The 25328-nt window shown below is 46.2% G+C and overlaps 1 protein-coding gene across 2 annotated transcripts in view; it reads right to left on the bottom strand.

Moving 5' to 3' along the window:
• Nucleotides 1-21304, bottom strand: part of SNX9 (sorting nexin 9) — a 70503-nt gene extending 49199 nt beyond the window's left edge. Inside the window, exon 1 of one of the 2 annotated variants that reach the window (XM_069954453.1) lies at nucleotides 21196-21304. In XM_069954453.1, the coding sequence (XP_069810554.1) occupies nucleotides 21196-21207 (12 nt within the window). In that variant the 5' untranslated portion in view covers nucleotides 21208-21304. Of the gene's footprint in view, nucleotides 1-2470; nucleotides 2770-21195 lie in introns of those variants that run through there. The other variant, XM_069954452.1, reaches the window with a different exon arrangement.
• Between the last annotated feature and the right edge of the window lie 4024 nt (nucleotides 21305-25328).

Here is a 25328-nt window from a genome sequence, read left to right as displayed (position 1 = left end):
TAAGGCCTGATCCATACATACAGTAATAAGGCCTGATCCGTACATACAGTAATATAATAAGGCCTGATCCGTACATACAGTAATGAGGCCTGATCCGTACATACATTAATAAGGCCTGATCCGTACATACAGTAATAAGGCCAGATCCGTACATACAGTAATAAGGCCAGATCCGTACATACAGTAATAAGGCCTGATCCATACATACAGTAATAAGGCCTGATCCGTACATACAGTAATAAGGCCTGATCCATACATACAGTAATAAGGCCTGATCTGTACATACAGTAATAAGGCTTGATCCGTATATACAGTAATAAGGCTTGATCCGTATATACAGTAATAAGGCCTGATCCATACATACAGTAATAAGGCTTGATCCATACATACAGTAATAAGGCCTGATCCATACATACAGTAATAAGGCCTGATCCATACATACAGTAATAAGGCCAGATCCGTACATACAGTAATATAATAAGGCCTGATCCGTACATACAGTAATAAGGCCTGATCCGTACATACAGTAATAAGGCCTGATCCATACATACAGTAATAAGGCCTGATCCCTACATACAGTAATATAAGGCCTGATCCGTACATACAGTAATATAATAAGGTCTGAGCCGTACATACAGTAATATAATAAGGTCTGATCCGTACATAGAGTAATAAGGCCTGATCCATACATACAGTAATAAGGCCTGATCCGCACATACAGTAATAAGGCCAGATCCGTACATACAGTAATAAGGCCAGATCCGTACATACAGTAATAAGGCCAGATCCGTACATACAGTAATATAATAAGGCCTGATCCATACATACAGTAATAAGGCCAGATCCGTACATACAGTAATATAATAAGGCCTGATCCGTACATACAGTAATAAGGCCTGATCCGTACATACAGTAATAAGGCCTGATCCCTACATACAGTAATAAGGCCTGATCCCTACATACAGTAATATAAGGCCTGATCCGTACATACAGTAATATAATAAGGTCTGAGCCGTACATACAGTAATATAATAAGGTCTGATCCGTACATAGAGTAATAAGGCCTGATCCATACATACAGTAATAAGGCCTGATCCGCACATACAGTAATAAGGCCAGATCCGTACATACAGTAATAAGGCCAGATCCGTACATACAGTAATAAGGCCAGATCCGTACATACAGTAATATAATAAGGCCTGATCCCTACATACAGTAATAAGGCCAGATCTTTACAAACAGTACTAAGGACTGATCCGTACTAAGGCCTGATCCGTACATACAGTAATAAGGCCTGATCCGCACATACAGTAATAAGGCCTGATCCGCACAAAAACCTAAACCGTACATAAATTAATAAGGCCTGATCCGTACATACAGTGATAAGGCCTGATCTGTACATACAGTATTAGGCCTGATCCATACATACATTATGCTGTTTAGAATATAGGACAATACTGCAGTTAACCCCTTAGTAACCAATCATTTTTCTTATTTTTTTTTTGTCCATTGTCGCCCTCAAAGAGCAATACCTTTAATTTATTTTTGCAGATGTAGCCATATCAGGGCTTGTTTTTTTGCATAACAAATTTTAATTTTTAACCCAAATGTCATCAATGTCAAGGTCCCATTGAAGCAGTGTTCTCCTCCTCGCCTTCTAAGAGCCATAACACTTTAATTTTCCCATCTACAAGACTGTTTTTTGCGCCATGATCTATAGTTTTTATTCCAGAGACAGCGCCATTCTTGTCTCCAGTTCAGGTGTAGTCTGCAATTAAGCTCCATTCACTTCAATAGAACCGAGTAGCAAAACTTACACCCAAACTGGAGACAGTGCTGTCCCTGGAAGAAAGTGGCCGTGTTTTTGTAGCGTTGGATAACCCCTTTAAGCTCACCTGTAAAGCTTAGAGCACATTTTTAGCTTCATCCTGAAATTTTATCCACAAGCCAAATATCCCTTACCTCTTTTGGAGTAGTGTATAGATGGATTTTATTACATTTATTTTACACAGTTATTTTTTTTTTTTTTAAACTTTAACCACTAAAGCTTTGGCTGTCCAGGCATGATGGGAATTGTAGTTTTGCAACAGCTGAAGGGCCTGAGTTTGACTCCCCTGAACTAAAAGGTATAGTGGCAAAGTATAGACTACTTTTTGGAACATTCTGGGGACTAGCTTCAAAAACAATTCCCTTTATGTTACATTCAGAGGACATCTCTGTCAGCAGAGAAGTGTGGCTTAGCTGGGAACACTCCCGCAGCAAAGATGCAGAGTCGTAAGGTCTTTATTAAATGACATAAGGCAATTACAAGATTAATACTGGAAACTTACAGGCTTAACATATCCGTACATGCTTCATGACCATTGTTACATAGATTTTACTACAGGAAATAACCCAATTATAACATCCAACATATGTAGGTAAACATATTAAGAAAAAGGGGGGGGGGGGAGGATACAATGTTACTCACCATGTACAGTTCAGGAAGTAGGTGCTCCGAGGATACTAGGCAAGCAACCAATTCCAAGTGACTGTAGACAAACCCTTGCAGTGCCTGAAAACTAAACATTACATAGGTGTATCCTTCGCTCAGGAAAATTACGAAAGTGCCTCTTCCTAGTAAAGTGCTGCCAAGCCCGTCCTTCACTGGTGCTATTTTTAATGGCTGCTCCCCAGATATATGCAAGATCAGGAGACCAAGAGCTGCAAAGCTCTGGAAAGAAAAAATGTAAGACACAGATCCGTCCTGCATCTGCATCGGATGTGTTGTGTTCTACGAACGAGATAAGAGAGTTTCCTTTTATAAGGACGGACAAGTGCGGAAATATATATTCATATACATATACACAGTGGTACCTTGGTTTAAGAGTAACTTGGTTTAAGAGCTTAACATTTTTCAAAACTGTGACTTGGTTTAAGAGCATTGCTTTGCTATAAGAGCTCCCTGTACTGAGTGGGATGGCGAGTGGGGGAGGGGCATGGCCTGCATAGCGGGGTCTACAGCCCTGTACTCTGACCCAGGAAGTCTCCCTCACCTTCCAAATCATAGCAGATTTACTTCAGGCTGGGGCTTGCATCAGGGGACAGGACTGTGGAGGTAATCTCTCCATAGCTGTAACCCCTCTCTCCCCGGACAGAGAGTGCTGCATGTATTTACCCACATCTGTCCTGCTCATTCCTTCATGCTCCCTGCAGTCTCTGTCAGCCCTTGTGTTTCCCATCCTCTCCATTACTGTACAGTAACCTATAATATCACATATTCAGCTGTTTCATTTGTTTTACATGTTATTCAGAATAATAAATCATTATTTTTGGGGTGTGGAACTAATTGTCTAAATATCAGTGATTTCTTATAGGAAAACTTGCTTTGGTTTAAGAGTGGATTTGGATTATAAGCGCCGTCCTGGAACAAATTATGCTCGTAATCCAAGGTACCTATATATATATATATATATATATATAATGTGCAAATTTATAAATGTTTAGAGGGTTTTCTGGTCTTTGGAACCACTCTGATGTGCCCTGATGGCAGCTCAGGTGTGAAGTCACATACGATGTTCCGGGCTGTATATATAAATATAATGGTATGCTGGGCTGTATACTGGACATATAATGGTATGCTGGGCTGTATATATAATGGTATTCTGGGCTGTGTATATATATGTGTGTGTGTATAATGGTATGCTGGGCTGTATATATATATATATATATATATATATATATATATATATATATATATTGGTATGCTGGCCTGTATATATAATGGTATGCTGGGCTGTATATACTGTATAACGGTATGCTCAGCTGTATAATAAATATATATATATATATATATATATATATATATATATATTATGGTGTGTTGGCCTTTATATATAATGGTATGCTGGGCTGTATAGCTGTAGGTATAACCAGTAGGAAGAGGGAGATTGTGATCCCGCGGTATAGAGCCCTAGTGACATCACATCTGGAATACTGTGTCCAGTTCTGGAGACCTCACCTACAGAAAGATACTGGTAAAATAGAAGATGGACTAAAAGAGGCAGAACAGCTCCAGATAGCTGATTAACACACATTACAAAGTTATATAACTTAGCAGTTGCCCTTTATCTAGTATCTAGTGTATAATGATACACCCTGTCACTGTTTCCTCACTTATAACATTCTGTTACTAAGAATCTATTTCAGAATTCTAAATTCAACTTATGTATTCTCATGATACTTCTTCTTCTATGTACAAGTTACATAATTGTGATACTAAATGTAATAAAAAATTCTTAAATTAAATATTGATAAAAAATAAATAAGGTTCAGGAGGAAAGTGTTTAATCACAACCCTGACCTTGAACTGTAAACGGCTAAGTGCAAAAAACCTCCAACACTGTGCAACACTGCTGTTTTTTGTTACATGACATTCAGAAACATTTTTTAAAAAAACTAAATCAAAAAGTCGCATATAGACAAGTGAGGTATTGATAAAAACTACACATTATTGCCCAAAAAATTACGCCTCACACAGCCCTATAGACCAAACAACAAGAACGTTATAAGGATCAGAATAGAGCAATTTTAGGCACATTTATTAGTGTTGGCACTAGGAATAGCACACTCAGCCAAACATTGGCCACAGGGGTGTCCCGTCTCAGTCAGTGACTGGTGGGAGTGGGTAATTCCTTAAGGCAGCCCTGACCCCAGGCAGTGGGACTGGGATCCATAGTGTGAGAAGAAGGAAGGGGAGTATACATTTTCTTTATATCTTACACCAGCCTGAACCTAAATATCTCCTGGAATACCCCTTTAAGGAAAAAAGTGTCAGATAATGAAATTATAACTATTTAAAGGGAAGGTGTGACCTACATTTTATTTTACTGATTAAAGTCAGATGCTAAAACTTGTTTTTTTTATTCTAATCTCTTTCTATTTTCTGATTGTAATTTTTTTATTTCCTTTTATGTACATTGTTTTTAGAGCGGCCATCTTGCCTGGGCTGTTTTTAACAGCATTTAGTGTCATGCTTTAGGGTCCTGAGCGATTTTTAACAATTAACGACTAACGATAAATGATTGCAAACGAGATTGTTTATCGTAATGCTGCGTTTACACAGACAGATTTTGGAAGCCAAAACCAGGAATGGATTTGAAAAGAGGATAGATCCCAGTCTTTCCTTTATGACCTGTTCCCTGTTTATAGTCTGTTCCTGGTTTGGGCTTCAAAGATCTGTCAGATAAATCTGTCTGTGTAAACGCACCATTAACCTAAAATTGTTCACCATATTACACAGAACGATAATCGTTAGTTACGATCGTTACTATAATAGTTATTGCGATCGTTACTATGATCGTTTATTCTTTCTGATTCCAGAAAAACAATTAACAATGTGCTATTATTATGATTAGTGCAAAAACGCGGAACTTGAGCGAACGAACGTGGAATTACAGCGAACGATTAACGATAATTTTAGGTTCAGATCTAAATAAACGATCAACGACATAAGAACGATTTTTCGATCGTTGCCTGCAATTACACAGAGCGATTATCGTTTAAATTCAAACGATTTAACAGTTTTTCGCAATGATAATCGTCCTGTGTAATAGGGCCCTTACAGCAAGCCTCACGAACATAGACGACAATAGACAGGGTCTGTTCTCTTGAGATAAATGTAAAATATTACTAAGCGCGCTCTGTGACCTGTGAAGAAATCATTCCACAGGGAGCTGCTATTTTCTCCTCTACCTACTGGTGTCACATGACGCTGCAATTCTGTACAGATCCCTTTACAGCAGACTCCTCTTATCACCACAGACACAACAGGAAGTCTCGGCTTAGGGCCCTATTGCACGGAACTATTATCATTCGCATAATCGTTAACAATAAACGATCTCAAACGACCGCTATTGCGAACGACCTGAAACTGTTCACCTATTTACACGGAACAATTTGCGAACGAGCAATAATAAAAATAGTCTTATTAAGCGATCAACGATTTCTCGTTCTTCGTTTAATTGTTAACTGTTATTAAACCGAACGATTATCGCTTCATTCCGAACAATAATCATTCCGTGGAGTTTTAGCCCCAGTGGTGAGAATAAAAACTGCAAGATATCAGGATTATTTTATAATATAGATACATAAATGGAAAATTAAAAAAAAAAATCACCAAAAATGCAAAAGTCATTTTCTGATGACACTGCCCCTTTAAGCTGAACCAGACTAACATATATTGGCTGCCTTTTATTTTTAACAGCGATATTACAAAGAAATATTTTCCTGACATATTCAGTAGACTGTGGTTTCCTGCTGGTGATTCTGCTTGGATGCAATAGGACATTTCAGGGCTTTTAGAGGGCTGTAATGTAATAAACAGGTCACAGACGCAAACGGCAGCGAGAACAATGACTGTGAACGCTCCAGATGGGAAATTGGGAAGGTCACAGTCAGCTACAGCAAAATCTTGATTTTCTTTCTTTTTTTTTTGCCAAGAAATCTTTTCCGAAAAGTATGAATAGTTCTAAGCTTAGTGCCAAGAAGCTTACTATATACTGGATACCACTGAAACTACAATTCAGTCTCTCTACAACATAGATCTGCACTGATGCTGCATACCCAAATGTATCAGGGAAAGGAAAATGTAGGAAAAAAGCATAAAGCACTTTTTGCTGGGACCGGTTCCAGCGGCGGGTCCTGCATCGCGGTGCTCCGGTGCCCGGTTCCCGGCCGCTTCCGGGTGTCTGACGCGGGCCGAGACGTGACATCTCAGGTCCGCTCAGCCACTCAGTGAAGGAGGCGGGATCCGTTTCAAGTCCGCTCAGATCCCGCCTCCTTCACTGAGTGGCTGAGCGGACCTGAGATGTAACGTCGCTGGAATCGGGGAGGTGAGTGGACGTCTTTTCCCTCTGCCACCTCCTCCCCGGTCCCAGCAAAAAAGTGCCTCCTTTAACAGTGTTTATTAAACATTATGACCCCACTATTAATATTAGGCTTCTAACTTCCTTCCTCTTCTTGATGACGCTATACGATGCCCTTCATACAAACCTAGGTCACAATTCTTATTAATTTAAAGGGGTACTCTTTTTCTTTTAAGTTGATTGGTTTCAGAAAGTTATATAGATCTGTAATTTACTTCTATTGCCAGCCTTCTAGTAAATATCAGCTGCTATATGTCCTTCAGGAAGTGGTGTATTGTTTCCAGTCTGACACAGTGCTCTCTGCTGCTGCCTCTGTCCATGTCAGGAATTGTCCAAAGCAGCAGCAAATCCCCTTAGAAAACCTCTTCTGCTCTGGACAGTTCCTGACATGGACAAAGGGGGCAGCAGAGAGCACTGTATGAGACTGGAGAGAATACACCGCTTCATGCAGGACATACAGCAGCTGGTAAGTACTGGAAGACTGGAGATTTGTAAATAGAAGTATTTCACAAATCTTTGTGCATAAATGTGACTTACAACTACATCAGATTTTATAGTATATAACAAGAACCAAATGAGAAAAAAAAAAGCAAAAAATATTAGATTTGGTCTTCTTGAGCAGACACTGGTAAGTGCCAAACCCGATTATCTGTGATTCAGGCAGCATGAAAATATTAACAGGTCACCTTTAATCCTTCAAGTGTAGCTGTCATTTGAAATATTTTTCCAGAAATCATTAGTACAAGCGATTTAAAAAAAAACTGTGTAATAGGTTTTATTAGGCAAAAAAAGCCTTTTTCTGAACTTAAAAAGCAGTTTTCCTACCCCCCCCCCCCCCCACACACACACACAAACACACACAAACACACACACTTCTTATCTGTGCATTATCAGGCAAAGCCGTATTCATTAGAGGGGCAAAGTGAAGACTGGTTTGCTGTAACTATTATAACCTATGGAGGGGGAGGGGCCTAGGGGGATGAATGAGCAGGGAGAGCAGAGAAGCAGCTGTTCAGTTTGAAGACTGTCTGGGCACATAAAACGCTAGACTCACACATCAGAAAGGTCAGTGCTTATCTGGGAACTTGGTGAGAGAAGATTACAGGATCTAGTGTTTTGCAGGGCTGCCTTTTCTCCTTTCCATGCTCACTCATCCCCCTGACCCCTCCTCTCTCCATAGACCATAATGGACACATAAATCCTGCTTTTCCTGAAGTGAGGAGGGAGGTAGGAAAACAGCTTTTCAAGTACAGAAGGAAACTCTTTGAGTAAAAATGCCCGCAGCCAGATGTTAGTTGGAAGTCAATGGAATTTTATGAAAAATGCCTTACATACTTAATATTTTGTTTTTTTCCATTTTCTCTTTGACAATTTATCCAAAACACAGCATGCTGAAGCTTTCATGTATTTTTCTGCAAACTGTGGTGTTTCTCTCCCATAGAGTTCAATGGAAATTCTTCTAAATGTCTCAAGAAAGCCAAAAGACAAAAAAAAAGTCCGAAAAAAAACCTGCAAAATAAGCTAGACTGGGGATACACAGCGATTCCCAGTCTCCCAGTCATGTGACCCCCATCCCTCCTATAAGTGAATGGAATCACACTGCAATTTTTTTTTTGTGACTTCGGAGTTGTGGCTGCCTGTCGGTCACCGTTCACTCGTAAATGAATGTATTTGCAAAAACATTTAACTTGACGAATCCTACAAGTATGAGATGGGAATGGGATCCCCCCTATGGACCGTGTCTTTATAAAACCATAAAATAGTGAATAGAACGTAATGTCCAATAAACAAGAAAAAAACGTAATAGAAACTGAATCCAACCCGGCTCTTAGAATGGTTGGTAAATTGTTCTCATCTATCAATTATTGATGACAACACAAAGGGAGGAACATTATGTTGCAAGAGAAAAATATGAGGCCGAGTTACTTGTATTCTTCCACTTGCAGAACAACTACAACTGATAGACATGGGGCCGATTCCCTATTATTAGGGGCCCCACAAAGCTTCCATCCCATTTAGTAAGAAATCGTACAAATAGTTACTGTAACCTGCTATAAATCCTACACTACCTTTTTGTACTACACAACATCCCTGAATAAAAATTTAAAATAATATACAGAATACAGAAAAAAAGAAAAAACTGCCACCATACCCCGAACAGAACCTGTCAGGCATACTCTATTACCTTAGCTAGTTAAAGGGGAGATACGGTGATGTTTTGTTTTCAGTCTGACACAGTGCTCTCTGCTGCCACCTCTGTCCATGTCAGGAACTGTCCAGAGCAGCAACAAATACCCATAGAAAACCTCTTCTGCTCCGGACAGTTCCTGACATGGACAGAGGTGGCAGCAGAGAGCACTGTGTCACACTGGAAAGAATACACCACTTCCTGCAGGATATACAGCAGCTAATAAGTACTGGAAGAGTTGACATTTTTAAATAGTAAATTACAAATCCATATAATGTTCTGACATCAGCTGATTTGAAAGTATTTTTTTCCCCCGCTGGAGTTCCCCTTTAAGGGGACTCATTAGCCAATGTGTATTTATAATTTGCAGTAATTTCTATTTAAGAGTACAAACAATTCACATTAAAGACACATGCAAATATTTGGCCTGAAAAAGAGAAGTGGAACAGTTTAGCACACCACTCCTGTATCGTCACATTATTATTCCCAAACACACAACACTAATATCAAAACCTAGAACATTAAAATCACTTTAAGGCTGCGTTCACACAACGTATATTTCAGTCAGTATATGTGTATTTCAGTCAGTATATTTCAGTCAGTATTGCAACCAAAACCAGGAGTGGATTAAAAACACAGAAAGGCTCTGTTCACACAATGTTGAAATTTAGTGGATGGCCGCCATTTAATGGCAAATATTTGCTGTTATTTTAAAACAACGGCTGTTATATTGAAATAATGGCCGTTATTTACTGTTATATGGCGGCCATCCACTCATTTTCACCATTGTGTGAACAGATCCTTTCTGTGTTTTTAATCCACTCCTGGTTTTGGTTGCAATACTGACTGAAATATACTGACTGAAATATACGTAGTGTGAACGCAGCCTAAAAAGCCATTAAAAAAAAACAACAAAAAAATGTATACACATATACATATAAGTATATTAGCCAGTACTTTTAAAGAGGTTCTCAGACACCAGTAACATAAAATAAATAAAGATGCTGTGGCCAGATATCTGCTATTTTATTTACAGGCGGCCCATCACAAGTGTTCCTATGCTTGTCTCCAATAAATAACAGATGCCCCCCAGCAGTGTGAACGGAACTTGCAGTGTGAAATACGCTGCAATACTATACCTGTGAAACTGGCCTTTAGGGTATAAACCCACACACCGTATAAGCAGCGTATTTACTGCTGCGATACGCAGCAAATACGCAGCAAACACGCAGCAAATATGCAGCAGATTATATCTAAATAACTGAACTCAGCATTAAATCTTCACCATCAAACTGCTGCGTATTTGCTGCGTATTTGTTGCGTATTTGCTGCGTATACGGTGTGTGGGTTTGTACCCTAAAGGGATATTCCCATTTCAGCTAATACTTGTAGGATTGATCAAGATAAACATTTTTACGCATACATTCATTAACCAAACTTGTTCCCTTCTCCTGATATGCTGCTCTTTTCCGTCTCATTCTTGACAGCTCGCTGTCTAGGTTACAGACCACTGCTCTGCTCGAAAAGCAGTGGTCTGGCTGGTGTGTGTGTGTATATAGTTATTATGTAGAGATGTGTTATGTATAGAGATATAGTGTATACACTGCATAATATATACTGTATCAGTTTGTATACTACAGCTATCCAGACAACAGTCACAAATGGGGGGGGGGGGGCATATCAGGAGAAGGAGACAAGTTTGGTGAATTCAGATATGAGCAAAATTATCCTATAAGCTTAAAGGAGACCTGTCACCCCCGTGCCGGGGTAACAGGCTCCCGACCCCCAGCTAGATCCCCTTATACAAACCTCATCTGGCTGAGTCCCGCTCATGGAGCCGGTTCTGGGACGGAGATATCCTGGTCAGAAGCCCGGGACCGGCTCCGGGAGAGTGGGACTCGGCCAGATGAGGTCAGTATAAGGGGATCTAGCTGGGGGTCGGGAGCCTGTCACCCCGGCACGGGGGGTGACAGGTCCTCTTTAAATATGTTACTTGAAATGGGAATACCCCTTTAGGGTATGTTCACACGTACCAGATATCTCGCTGCGAATTAGCAGTGAGATCCACTGCGGATCCCTGTCCACTAAACTCGATTGGGCAGACAAACTCGCAGCAGGATGCACATCCCACTGTGAGTATGTCAGCAGCCCGCCCCGTTAACCCCCCCCCCCCAGCTGCCAGAGCTTATACTTCACCTGGTCCCCGCTCCGGCTTGCTTCGGGGGTTCCCGGCACGTCCCGCTTGGCCAATCAGTGCGCTGCCCTGCAGCAGCGCACTGATTGGCTGAGCGGGACATGAAGACACTGTAAGGCCTGATGCAATCCGGAGTGGAGAGCAGGTGAAGTATAGGCTCCAGCGGCCAGGGGGGGGGGGGGGGGCCATGGGGGTAACAGGCGGGCTGCGGACATACTCACAGCGGAATGTGCATCCTTCTGCGAGTTTTTCTGCCATTCAAGTTTACTGGGCAGGGATCCGCAGCGGATCTCACTGCTAATTTGCAGCGCATCCGGTAAGTGTGAACAAACCCTTAAAGAAAATATAAATACGATTAAGAACAGTGGATGCAGAGAGGAAAGCACAGACTACAGGCGAGTGGCCATATGGTCATCCACAATACAGACAGATAGCAAATAGCACCTGGCCTATGGGCCTGGCCGTCACCCGCAGTAGTAACAGCTCTTAGGGTACTATTACACGGGCCGATGAAGGTTCGATCAATATTGTAGATTGGCAAATCAGCGCTCATTTACCGGGCCTATCACATGGCCCAATAACTGTTTAGCAAGGGTTGCACGGACATCGTTAGGAATGTTAATACATTGCCTCTCCACGTTCGCGGTTTTCTCCTGCGCTCAGTTTTCTCCCCAGTCCCGTTCGCTCTGGCTTCAGAGTGGTCAGTCTAAGCTAATAGGTCACTCAGCCGATGTGGTTGAGGCCGCCACGGCCAGTGATTTGCGGAGTGGCCAGTCAGCTCATACAGGACGCTCTGAAGCCACAGCGCGCGGGACTGGGGAGAAAACTGAGCGCAGGAGAAGACTGAGAGCATGGACAGGTGATGTACTCACTGTTTGTCAGCCATAGGCCGCACATTGCCATTACACGTAGCGATGCACGGTCGGCGGCCGATGATAGTCTCATTACATAGAGCGATAATCGTCCACATTCGGTCACTTATGGCTCGGTGTAATAGGCCCTTACAGTCCTGGAGACACACAGGGACATGTCTGAGGTGACACACAGAATGCCGGAAGTCACATGAGTCGCGCTCTTCTCTGTATTGTATTATGTTTATCCAAAGACAGACGGACTAAGTGGATTATTAGCCCTGACGCTTTTTTCTTTTTAATGGATGTTGTCATAACAGCGGCCGTGTATATAGGAAACTCAGCTGTACGAGGCTGCAACCAGCAACACACTACTGCACACTACTACTACCCTACTACTACACATTACTATACACAGCTACAACACACTACTGCACACTACTACACACTATTACTACCCTACTACTACACATTACTATACACAGCTACAACACACTACTGCACACTACTACACACTATTACTACCCTACTACTACACACCACAACACACAACTACACTACTGCACACTACTACACACTATTACTACCCTACTACTACTACACATGCCTACACACTACAACACACAACTACACACTACAACACACTATTACCCTACTACTACTACTACTACTACTACACATTACTACACACTACAACACACTATTACCCTACTACTACTACTACACATTACTACACACTACAACACACAACTACACACTACAACACACAACTATACTACTGCACACTACTACACACTATTACCCTACTACTACTACACACTACAACACACAACTACACACTATTACTACCCTACTACTACTAGTACTACACATTACTATACACTATTACTACCCTACTACTACACACTATTACTACCCTACTACTACACACTACAACACACAACTACACATTACTACACACTACAACAATACACACTACTACACACTTCTGGTGTTAAAAATACTTAGATACTATGACATCTATTAACACACACATACTATATGTGATTATATCATTTCTATCTTCACAGTCACATACTACATGACCTATACAATATCGATCCACACTTACATACTATATGTGCCTATATATCTGCCTATATGGTATCCATCTATACACACAAACTATATGTACCTTTATCTATCTATCTATCTACTACCTATCTATCTATCTATCCAAACATACTTATATGTGTTATCAAATAAATGAGAGGAGTCTCGCTGGCTTCTTCTATATGCTCCCTATAATGGCGGCTAGAAATGCCGTCACTTTTACCACCCAAAATCTGTCAGACAAAGATAAGTCACATATGTCTATGTGGCGTTACACGGCCATACACAGGATAACTGCACAGGACGGGTTTCCATCCCTATTTGTATTACAGACAGAAATGCATCAGTTTGGCAGAAGAAATAGTCAAAAAAGCGGGCAGCAAGAAGAGCAGTGAAGCACTTACCCGAGCGCTTCTCCCGGCCTTATCTAACCATAAGAGGGGTCTTAATACCCAGATCCCGACTGTTCAAAACTTCTAGGACTTGTTGCTAAAATGACATTGTCCAGTTGAAGTGATATTGCAACTTTTCCTTGGCACTGGTTCTGATACCTCTCCGCCTACGTTCTGTACAGCAGGACAGATCTCTTCCCTTTCCTAACTACAGGCGGCATCGGACCCCATGCACACATGCTATGGTCCTGCTGTATGACAGAGGAGGCAATGCTCCTATGTATATGTTCAGACAGCACAAAAAATACACAGCAGATATTCCAATAGTAGCTTTGGATTTTTGCAGTGTATTTTGACGGTCTGGATCGCGTTTGTCGACTGTTACTGATACACTCAGTATAAATGACATGTAACATATTCCAGTGTATTTGAAATGTGTCTGTAAAATAAATATCAGCACCTGCAGCATGTATTCCAATGGAAAACAATGGGCGCGTACTGCTCTCTGCTGCCACCTCTGTCCATGTCAGGAACTGTCCAGAGCAGCAGCAAATCCCTATAGAAAACCTCTACTGCTCTGGACAGTTCCTGACATGGACAGAGGTGGCAGCAGAGAGTACTGTGTCAGACTGGGGAGAATACACCACTTCCTGCAGGACATACAGCAGCTGATAAGTACTGGAAGACAATTATGTTTAATATTGCTGTGATGAAATGAAAGCTGAGCTGTGATTGGTCACTATGGGCAATGAAGAAAATTAATTATAAGACAGCACAACAATTCCCCCCATTATATTTTCTTTAGGTTGATGGGTGCAGGGTCACATTTCACTTTGCTGATGGACTTTGTGGATCTTTACTTATCCGGAGGCAATGAGCCTGATACAGACACAACAATCCATGTACCAGTCACGTGTGAACGAGGCGAATGAAGCGTTAACCCCGGCATGACTGAGGCCTGACCAATCCCACACCCAGCAGGGCCTTTACATTCTGCATCTCTGTGAATTATTCACCCTAACAGCAGGAATTCCACCTTCTGCCCGCAGTCCGTGTACAGTGCACGGCCAGTGATAACACACAACCATCAGCCCGCAGTCCGTGTACAGTGCACGGCCAGTGATAACACACAACCATCAGCCCGCAGTCCGTGTACAGTGATAACACACAACCATCAGCCCGCAGTCCGTGTACAGTGATAACACACAACCATCAGCCCGCAGTCCGTGTACAGTGCACGGCCAGTGATGACACACAACCATCAGCCCGCAGTCCGTGTACAGTGCACGGCCAGTGATGACACACAACCATCAGCCCGCAGTCCGTGTACAGTGATAACACACAACCATCAGCCCGCAGTCCGTGTACAGTGCACGGCCAGTGATGACACACAACCATCAGCCCGCAGTCCGTGTACAGTGATAACACACAACCATCAGCCCGCAGTCCGTGTACAGTGCACGGCCAGTGATAACACACAACCATCAGCCCGCAGTCCGTGTACAGTGCACGGCCAGTGATAACACACAACCATCAGCCTGCAGTCCGTGTACAGTGATAACACACAACCATCAGCCTGCAGTCCGTGTACAGTGATAACACACAACCATCAGCCCGCAGTCCGTGTACAGCGTGCGATCAGTGATAACACACAACCGTCAGCCCGCAGTCCGTGTACAGTGATAACACACAACCATCAGCCCGCAGTCCGTGTACAGTGATAACACACAACCATCAGCCCGCAGTCCGTGTACAGTGATAACACACAACCATCAGCCCGCAGTCCGTGTACAGTGCACGGCCAGTGATAACACACAACCATCAGCCCGCAGTCCGTGTACAGTGCACGGCCAGTGATAACACACAACCATCAGCCTGCAGTCCGTGTACAGTGATAACACACAACCATCAGCCTGCAGTCCGTGTACAGTGATAACACACAACCATCAGCCCGCAGTCCGTGTACAGCGTGCGATCAGTGATAACACACAACCGTCAGCCCGCAGTCCGTGTACAGTGATAACACACAACCATCAGCCCGCAGTCCGTGTACAGTGCACGGCCAGTGATAACACACAACCATCAGCCCGCAGTCCGTGTACAGTGCACGGCCAGTGATAACATACAACCATCAGCCTGCAGTCCGTGTACAGTGATAACACACAACCATCAGCCTGCAGTCCGTGTACAGTGATAACACACAACCATCAGCCCGCAGTCCGTGTACAGCGTGCGATCAGTGATAACACACAACCGTCAGCCCGCAGTCCGTGTACAGTGATAACACACAACCATCAGCCCGCAGTCCGTGTACAGTGATAACACACAACCATCAGCCCGCAGTCCGTGTACAGTGATAACACACAACCATCAGCCCGCAGTCCGTGTACAGTGCACGGCCAGTGATAACACACAACCATCAGCCCGCAGTCCGTGTACAGTGCACGGCCAGTGATAACACACAACCATCAGCCCGCAGTCCGTGTACAGTGATAACACACAACCATCAGCCTGCAGTCCGTGTACAGTGATAACACACAACCATCAGCCCGCAGTCCGTGTACAGCGTGCGATCAGTGATAACACACAACCGTCAGCCCGCAGTCCGTGTACAGTGATAACACACAACCATCAGCCCGCAGTCCGTGTACAGTGATAACACACAACCATCAGCCCGCAGTCCGTGTACAGTGATAACACACAACCGTCAGCCCGCAGTCCATGTACAGCGCACGGCCAGTGATAACACACAACCATCAGCCGGCAGTCCGTGTACAGTGATAACACACAACCATCAGCCGGCAGTCCTTGTACAGTGATAACACACAACCACCAGCCAGCAGTCCGTGCACAGTGATAACACACAACCATCAGCCCGCAGTCCGTGCACAGTGATAACACACAACCATCAGCCCGCAGTCCGTGCACAGTGATAACACACAACCATCAGCCCGCAGTCCGTGCACAGTGATAACACACAACCATCAGCCCGCAGTCCGTGCACAGTGATAACACACAACCATCAGCCCGCAGTCCGTGTACAGTGATAACACACAACCACCAGCCAGCAGTCCGTGCACAGTGATAACACACAACCATCAGCCCGCAGTCCGTGTACAGTGATAACACACAACCATCAGCCCGCAGTCCGTGCACAGTGATAACACACAGCCCGTAGCAGAATTCACCCTACTACAACCCTACACAAGTCTCCCTCTATCCATGGTAAACAAGCATGTCCATTACAAGGAAGCCCTTAAAGGGGGGGGTTTCCAGGATTATAACACCCCTACTGATCAGATGATTGGGGGGGGCGCAGCTCCGACGCCAATACACAGCAAACATTGACAAACACCCTGCACAGTTGAGCTTCTATTAAAGAAGAACTCCGGCAAAACAATTCTTTCAAATCAACTTGGGTCAGAAAGTTATATAGATTTGAAATTTACTTCTGTTTAAAAATCTTAAAACTTCCAGTACTTATCAGCTGCTGTATGTCCTGCAGGAAGTGGTGTATACTCGCCAGTCTGACACAGTGCTCTCTGCTGCCATCTCTGTCCATGTCAGGAACTGTCCAGAGCAGCAGCAAATTCCGAAAACCTCTCCTGCTCTGGACAGTTCCTGACATGGACAGAGATGGCAGCAGAGAGCACTGTGTGACACTGGAGTGTATACACCACTTCCTGCAGGACATACAGCAGCTGGTAAGTACTGGAAGGCTTGAGATTTTTAAATAGAAGAAAATTACAAATCTATATAACTTTCTGACACCAGTTGATTTGAAAGAATTTTTGTCGGAGTACCCCTTTAAACTGAATGGTAACTGAGTTGCAGTAACCCCCAACACCACTACGGAATGGATGGCGATTAGGGATTCATGTTCAGTGTGTAAGGTTGCAATGTAGCAGCTTCCCCGATCAGCGGTGGTAGACCCTGCTGATCAATACGTTAATGGCCCATCCACAGGATCAATGCCAGAATAAAGCCAGAGAGCCCCTTTAACCTCTAGTAGTTGTACAGCAAAACCTACAAACTCATACTAAGCACCTGTAGCTGTGTATTCTCTGTATAACTATACACCTGGCACACTGCTAGATGGAACCGGTGAGGTCAGGGAAACCGGTGATGCCAGTGAGGAGGATGACTATACCTGACAGCTGCCGCTGGATTTACACCACAGAGAGAGGTTACCGGCACACCTGCAGCGCCCCCCTCCTGCTCTCAGCGGCATTACAGAGAAGCTATAAGGGCTGGAACATCGTCCTTCTGACCGCTCTAGTCCTGGTGTGTGAGGCCCCACGGACATGACAGCTTCCCTTATTTACACACAATCTCCAGCTCTCCTAATGGGCGGCCGAGAACCATGTCCACATTACTGGGAACACGGAAGTCTCCTGGAAGCAGCAGTAACATGTGGGTGACCTGGGCTACACAGCGCTGCCTTGTGCCACCGTGACCAGAAACTACCATACAAGTGATTGGGATCACGCCGCAACTCACAACTGTGACCCTCGCAGTCACACAAGATCTATTCAGGCTACTGACTGACAATGCAACCCCGTTCCCTTGTAAATGTGATGGAGTCGGCAACAGATGCCAAAATGGCGCTTCCTGGTGGCGCGACTGGGAATGGCGGTGTAGCCCTAACCTTATGAAGACTTACATTTAAGGGGTCAAAACTGCTGACAGAGCCCATGGATGACGTGCAAAAATGTGTCAAACACTTGTAAAAGTGTATAGTCACCTTCATCGCCAAATAAAGCTAAGGGCCAAGGGGGCATGGTGTCCAGCCAATAGATGGTGGCCCTCGGGAATGGGACAAGGGTTGGTGGCGCTCGGGAATAGGACAAGGGATGGTGGCCCTCAGGATTGGGACAATGGACGGTGGCCCTCGGGAATGGGACAATGGACGGTGGCCCTCGGGAGTGGGACAATGGACGGTGGCCCTCGGGAATGGGACAATGGACGGTGGCCCTCGGGAATGGGACGGTGGCCCTCGGGAATGGGACTAGGGATGGTGACTCTTGGGAGTGGGACTAGGAATGGTGGTCCTCGGGAATGGGACAACGGATGGTGACCCTAAGGAGTGGGACCCTCACCACTCACAACCTCCGACGCATTTTTGTGAGATCTCGGCAGTTTTCTCTGACATGACTGATGACATCTGCAGAGTTTGTTGGTGCCAATGAATAATAAATAAGCCGCGTCCTCGTATCCTATGATCGACGTGCAAGGTCACAGCTTCCAGGTGACACTACTGACCCTTAGAGGATGGGACACAGGACGTCCAGGTATCCAGCCCTGTGCCACCTGTGCCACCAGGTCACAGAGCCCCCCATCCACAGCTGGTCACAGACTTATTATTACACTACAGCTACTACTGAGGTCTGAAGAAGATGAGACGGTGATCACATATTACATGGCAGAATCAGTTACCGTCATGGTGTCCGTGCAGCAGACCTGCGGTACCTGAGACATCTACCCCCCTCCCCCCCAGTGCCTGTGTGCACAGTTCTCTATATGAGCCCAGGGACCACAGAGGGGGGATGGAGCCGTCCACTGCTCTTCATTCTGTTACCACCTATTATAGTGACCCCCCCCCCCCCAGGGTCCTACACAGTAACGCACACCCTTTAAGATCCTGTACAGGGGCAGCACCCTGCTCAGGACCCCACACAGGGGCAGCACCCTCCTCAGGACCCCCAGACAGGGGCAGCACCCTCCTCAGAACCCCAGGCAGGGGCAGCACCCTCCTCAGGACCCCACGCAGGGGCAGCACCCTCCTCAGGACCCCCAGACAGGGGCAGCACCCTCCTCAGGACCCCCAGACAGGGGCAGCACCCTCCTCAGGACCCCAGGCAGGGGCAGCACCCTCCTCAGGACCCCCAGACAGGGGCAGCACCCTCCTCAGGACCCCCAGACAGGGGCAGCACCCTCCTCAGGACCCCCAGACAGGGGCAGCACCCTCCTCAGGACCCCCAGACAGGGGCAGCACCCTCCTCAGGACCCCCAGACAGGGGCAGCACCCTCCTCAGGACCCCCAGACAGGGGCAGCACCCTCCTCAGGACCCCCAGACAGGGGCAGCACCCTCCTCAGGACCCCCAGACAGGGGCAGCACCCTCCTCAGGACCCCCAGACAGGGGCAGCACCCTCCTCAGGACCCCCAGACAGGGGCAGCACCCTCCTCAGGACCCCCAGACAGGGGCAGCACCCTCCTCAGGACCCCCAGACAGGGGCAGCACCCTCCTCAGGACCCCCAGACAGGGGCAGCACCCTCCTCAGGACCCCCAGACAGGGGCAGCACCCTCCTCAGGACCCCCAGACAGGGGTAGCACCCTCCTCAGGACCCCACACAGGGGCAGCACCCTCCTCAGGACCCCCAGACAGGGGCAGCACCCTCCTCAGGACCCCACACAGGGGCAGCACCCTCCTCAGGACCCCCAGACAGGGGCAGCACCCTCCTCAGGACCCCCAGACAGGGGCAGCACCCTCCTCAGGACCCCCAGACAGGGGCAGCACCCTCCTCAGGACCCCCAGACAGGGGCAGCACCCTCCTCAGGACCCCCAGACAGGGGCAGCACCCTCCTCAGGACCCCCAGACAGGGGCAGCACCCTCCTCAGGACCCCCAGACAGGGGCAGCACCCTCCTCAGGACCCCCAGACAGGGGCAGCACCCTCCTCAGGACCCCCAGACAGGGGCAGCACCCTCCTCAGGACCCCACACAGGGGCAGCACCCTCCTCAGGACCCCCAGACAGGGGCAGCACCCTCCTCAGGACCCCAGACAGGGGCAGCACCCTCCTCAGGACCCCACACAGGGGCAGCACCCTCCTCAGGACCCCACACAGGGGCAGCACCCTCCTCAGGACCCCACACAGGGGCAGCACCCTCCTCAGGACCCCCAGACAGGGGCAGCACCCTCCTCAGGACCCCCAGACAGGGGCAGCACCCTCCTCAGGACCCCAGACAGGGGCAGCACCCTCCTCAGGACCCCCAGACAGGGGCAGCACCCTCCTCAGGACCCCACACAGGGGCAGCACCCTCCTCAGGACCCCACACAGGGGCAGCACCCTCCTCAGGACCCCCAGACAGGGGCAGCACCCTCCTCAGGACCCCCAGACAGGGGCAGCACCCTCCTCAGGACCCCACACAGGGGCAGCACCCACCCCAGAGCTGCCCTTTGCCCTGGCCCCTCCCACCTCCGGGCTCCTGACCAGTGTGTGACCCTGGCACACACAGTGGGGGGCAGAGGTGTGGGCACGGCTGGCATGGTTACTCGGGGGACATGACAGCTCGGTGCCCGCCGCCCACCTGGCTGCACCGGGAACTTTCCCCCTCCACTTCCTCCATTAGTTGTGGTGCAGCCCCCTCCTCGCCTCCTCACACGGTGCCCGGGCACTGCCAGCTGGGTGTTATGTTTGTGGGTGACCACCTCGGCTTCTGTCAGTGTCAGTGCCCCTCATTGTGCCGCCCTGTCAGCCTCCTCGTGGGGTCCACAGGCGGCTCCCTGCCCACCCGGATCTCCTGCCCACTGCCCCCCAGCCCTGCCCGCTCCTGTGCCCGCTCCTCTTACCTTTGTGGCCATGCTGTGCCCCTCCAGATCACTTGCACCCCGGGAGCCAGACACAGAGCAGCTCAGCCAGCACTACCTCTTCCTGTCCCAGCCTCTCCTGTGATGTGTGGACGGGCCTGCGCCTACCGCGGACTCCCCCTAGCGGCAGCACGGCGCTATTACCGCTGCCGCTCACTGATGTGTATATAGTATATGGTGATATATAAGTATACAGTATGGTAATATGGTGATATGTACAGTATACAGTATGGTAATATGTATATAGTATGGTATATGGTGATATGTACAGTATATAGTATGGTATATGGTGATATATATGTATAGTATGGTATATGGTGATATGTATACAGTATGGTATATGGTGATATGTACAGTGTACAGTATGGTATATGGTGATATGTACAGTGTACAGTATGGTATATGGTAATATGTGTATGGTGTGGTATACGGTGATATGTGCAGTATACAGTATGGTATACAGAATATAATATGGAATGTTGTGATATGTGTACATTATGTTATATAATGATATGTGTACAGTATGAGATATGTTGATATGTACAGTATGGTATATGGTGATATGTATACAGTATACGGTGATATGTACAGTATGGTATATGGTAATATGTGGACAGTATAGTATATGGTGATATGTGAACAGAATACAGTATGGTATATGGTGATATGTATACAGTGTGGTAATATGTATATAGTATGGTATAAGGTGATATGTACAGTATATAGTATGGTATATGGTGATATGTGTGCAGTGTGGTATATGGTGATATGTGTGCAGTAATTTATGACCTTCACCATCCAGGAGAAAAGGCCGATGCTCGGTTACCATATGTGCAATATTATATCATCTCCATGATTGCACACTGTACATTACTGGAGATCAGGCAGGTCACTCACCCCGACACAGACAGCGGGACATGGACACTAGGGCCGGGGCAAGGACACTAGGGCTGGGGCATGGGCATTAGGGCTGGGTCATGTACACTAGGGCTGGGACATGGACACTAGGGCTGGGACATGGACACTAGGGCTGGAGCATGGACACTAGGGCTGGGACATGGACACAAGGGCTGGGACATGGGCACTAGGACTGGGACATGGACACTAGGGCTGGGACATGGGCACTAGGGCTGGAGCATGGACACTAGGGCTGGGACATGGGCACTAGGACTGGGACATGGACACTAGGGCTGGGACATGGGCACTAGGGCTGGAGCATGGACACTAGGGCTGGGACATGGACACTAGGGCCGGGGCATGGACACTAGGGCTGGGGCATGGACACAAGGGCTGGGACATGGACACTAGGGCTGGGACATGGACACTAGGGCTGGGACATGGGCACTAGGGCTGGGACATGGACACTAGGGCTGGGACATGGGCACTAGGACTGGGACATGGCATGTTGGTGCCCTGGGCAGATAAGGCAAATGGCGACGCAAATCCCCATAGAAAACCTCTCCTGCTAAATCCTGACCATGTTACCACTGCCTTTTTGCCCTGACATTTAATAAAATCCCTTCGGCATGTAAAATCCCTTAGGCACTAGTTTAATGCCCCCTCTAATTTATAACAATGCCAACTTCTTTGCCTCAAATAGCAATAATCCCACTCCTGTGCCCTCCAAGTAGCAATAATTCCCCTCCTGTGCCCCAAAGTAACAATAATCCCCTCCCTCTGCCTTCCAAATTGTAATAATGCCTCCTCCTGTGCCCCAAATTGCAATGCCTCCCCTAGTATGTAGTTGTCCCCTGTAGGTAGCCAGATGCCACCCCCTTATGCCAAGTGATGTTATCATGTCTTGTGTTGCTCCCAGCTTTCTGTAGACCACCAGCTCATGGCAGCCTATGGCCTACAGGGTAAGTGATGGAGCGACTAGCCAGCAGTTCCTTGCCCTCTTCTTTTACCTGTAAGTAAATGGGTTGAGTTATGGTCCGACGATTCTGTTGCCAGTGGCGTACCAGGTTAGACTTACTTGTTGTGACAGCACAGGGATATGTCAAAAGCTTCTCAAAAAGGGATACTGACGTATATCAAGGTGTACTGGCAGTGGGCCCATTGAGTTAGATAGATAGTGACTACATTTGGCCCATTTCCTCCGCCCGTAGTTCATTTTGAAAGATACTGAGCTTGTTCTGCATTTCAGTACGATTACAGCGATAACAAATTTATACAGTTTTTATTGATGGAGTTTACAGAATACATTATAGAAGTGCCTCTGGGGGTACAACTTCTGGGATTTCTGATGATCTATAGAAAATTAAGTGGAAGTGCCCCTCTATGCCTGCTGCGGGACTGCCTGAAATTGGTAGGTACACTCTCCATCATTCTTATAGCAGTGAATGGAGCAATGGTCACACAAGGACATTGCCACTTCATTCACGATACCCCCCTGGCCGTCGCAGGGGATTACTAAGGCCAATACTACTTCTTTTACTATTTGACAACATCTTAAACTGCATTTAGTTTTTTAAGTTAAAGGGGAACTCTGGTTAAGAAAGATTTAACTCTGTCCAATCCCCACCCATAATCTAAGCTTGTGTGTAATAGGCTTCTATAACATGTATTGGGCCATTTTCCTGCAGCACATCCTGACTCACAGACTGAAGCTGCTGAAAATCCTCTCTGCCTGCTCTACTCTGTCTCCACTCCTCTGTCCTCCCCCTCCCTTCTGAGACAGAGTTAACATGATCTTTGTCTCTTCTGTTGCCAGGCAAGCTGTAACAACGTATCTGTAACCCTGCCCACCACTGACATCACATAGTGATGTCAGGGAGGTGAAACAACAGCCTCCTGAGTAGTATAGGGGAAAGGAGACATTGTTGTTTCATCTCTTGATAGATAGATAGATAGATAGATAGATAGATAGATAGATAGATAGATAGATAGATAGATAGATAGATAGCAGATGGAGCCAGTGGTGGACAGATACTAGACAGGGGTGGGTAGCCGGCAGCTGACTCTGAGGTGTAATGCATGCTGGGAAATGTAGCTGCAGGTGCCATAATGCAAAACTAGAATCATTTGTAAAAGTTTGACTCTGAAGCTAGGAACACCATAGACATGTGGGTGGATAAGTGCACCTATATGCTTTTTTTTTGTGCATTTTAATTTGTTTATGGGATCGCTGGAGATCCCCTTTAAAGGTTACCAATCATATAATCAAACTGCTAGTTTGTATCAGTTGGGGTCTGGTTGCTGAGACCCCCGCCGATGATTAGAATGAAGGGGCAGACCCGCTGCCCCTTCATTCTAACAATCAGCAGGGATCTCAGCACCTGGACCCCCACCGATACAAACCTCTGATATCACGCTATCCTTTAAGGGACTGGTTCCAATGTAAGGGCAGGATATTCCAGTATATCTATAGGTCTGTACTCCTAGAAAAAAAAAAGCCCAGTGTGAGGGCAGGGTTCCCTCACTTCTCTCCCCCCCTCTGCAGTGATTGACAGGTGTATACATGCTTACACAGCAGCCGCTGCAGAATAGCATGGGACCTCTCGTGAATACAGAGGACTTATAAGTCCGTTGTATGCTTCTTATCTGCCGTTATGTCTGCTACACTGTTAGTAAGAACCCGTATGTGTAATTTCCCATCCTTGCATAGAGCGGCATATTAAGCTGACAGATCCGCTTTAAACGTGACTAAACGCCAAACTTGTAAAGAAAAAGTTATGATAAGCGCTATCAGGTGTCACCAGCTGCTACCCAGAATAAACTGGAGCTCACAAATCACCTCAAGGAGGGAAGGAGACGTGTGTGCTCGCTACGTGTTCACTCTATCTCCATCCTGAAGAAGTGATTTCCCGGGGAAAAAAAATGTTTAATTAATAAAAAATTACAAACCCTGCTTGTTCTTCATATGTCCATCATTTATTATTGTATATGACTAGTATACGACTAGACAAGTATATCACTAGACAACACTAATAGTAAACTAGTGAGTAATATTGCAGGGCGATCAGGGCCGTATTTACCACTAGGCACCCGTGGCCCGGTGCCTAGGGCAGCACCAGGGAGCAGGGGGACAGAAATAACAATTTTTTTGTTTTTATTTTTTTAGTTTCCCTCCTCCCGTTCAGACTTGCCAGTAAATCTGGTGTCTTTTCCAGGGG

The sequence above is a fragment of the Dendropsophus ebraccatus genome, chromosome 15, assembly GCF_027789765.1.
Source record: "Dendropsophus ebraccatus isolate aDenEbr1 chromosome 15, aDenEbr1.pat, whole genome shotgun sequence".
Taxonomy (NCBI): Eukaryota; Metazoa; Chordata; class Amphibia; order Anura; family Hylidae; genus Dendropsophus; species Dendropsophus ebraccatus.
This window is presented reverse-complemented; position numbering and strand designations above follow the sequence as displayed.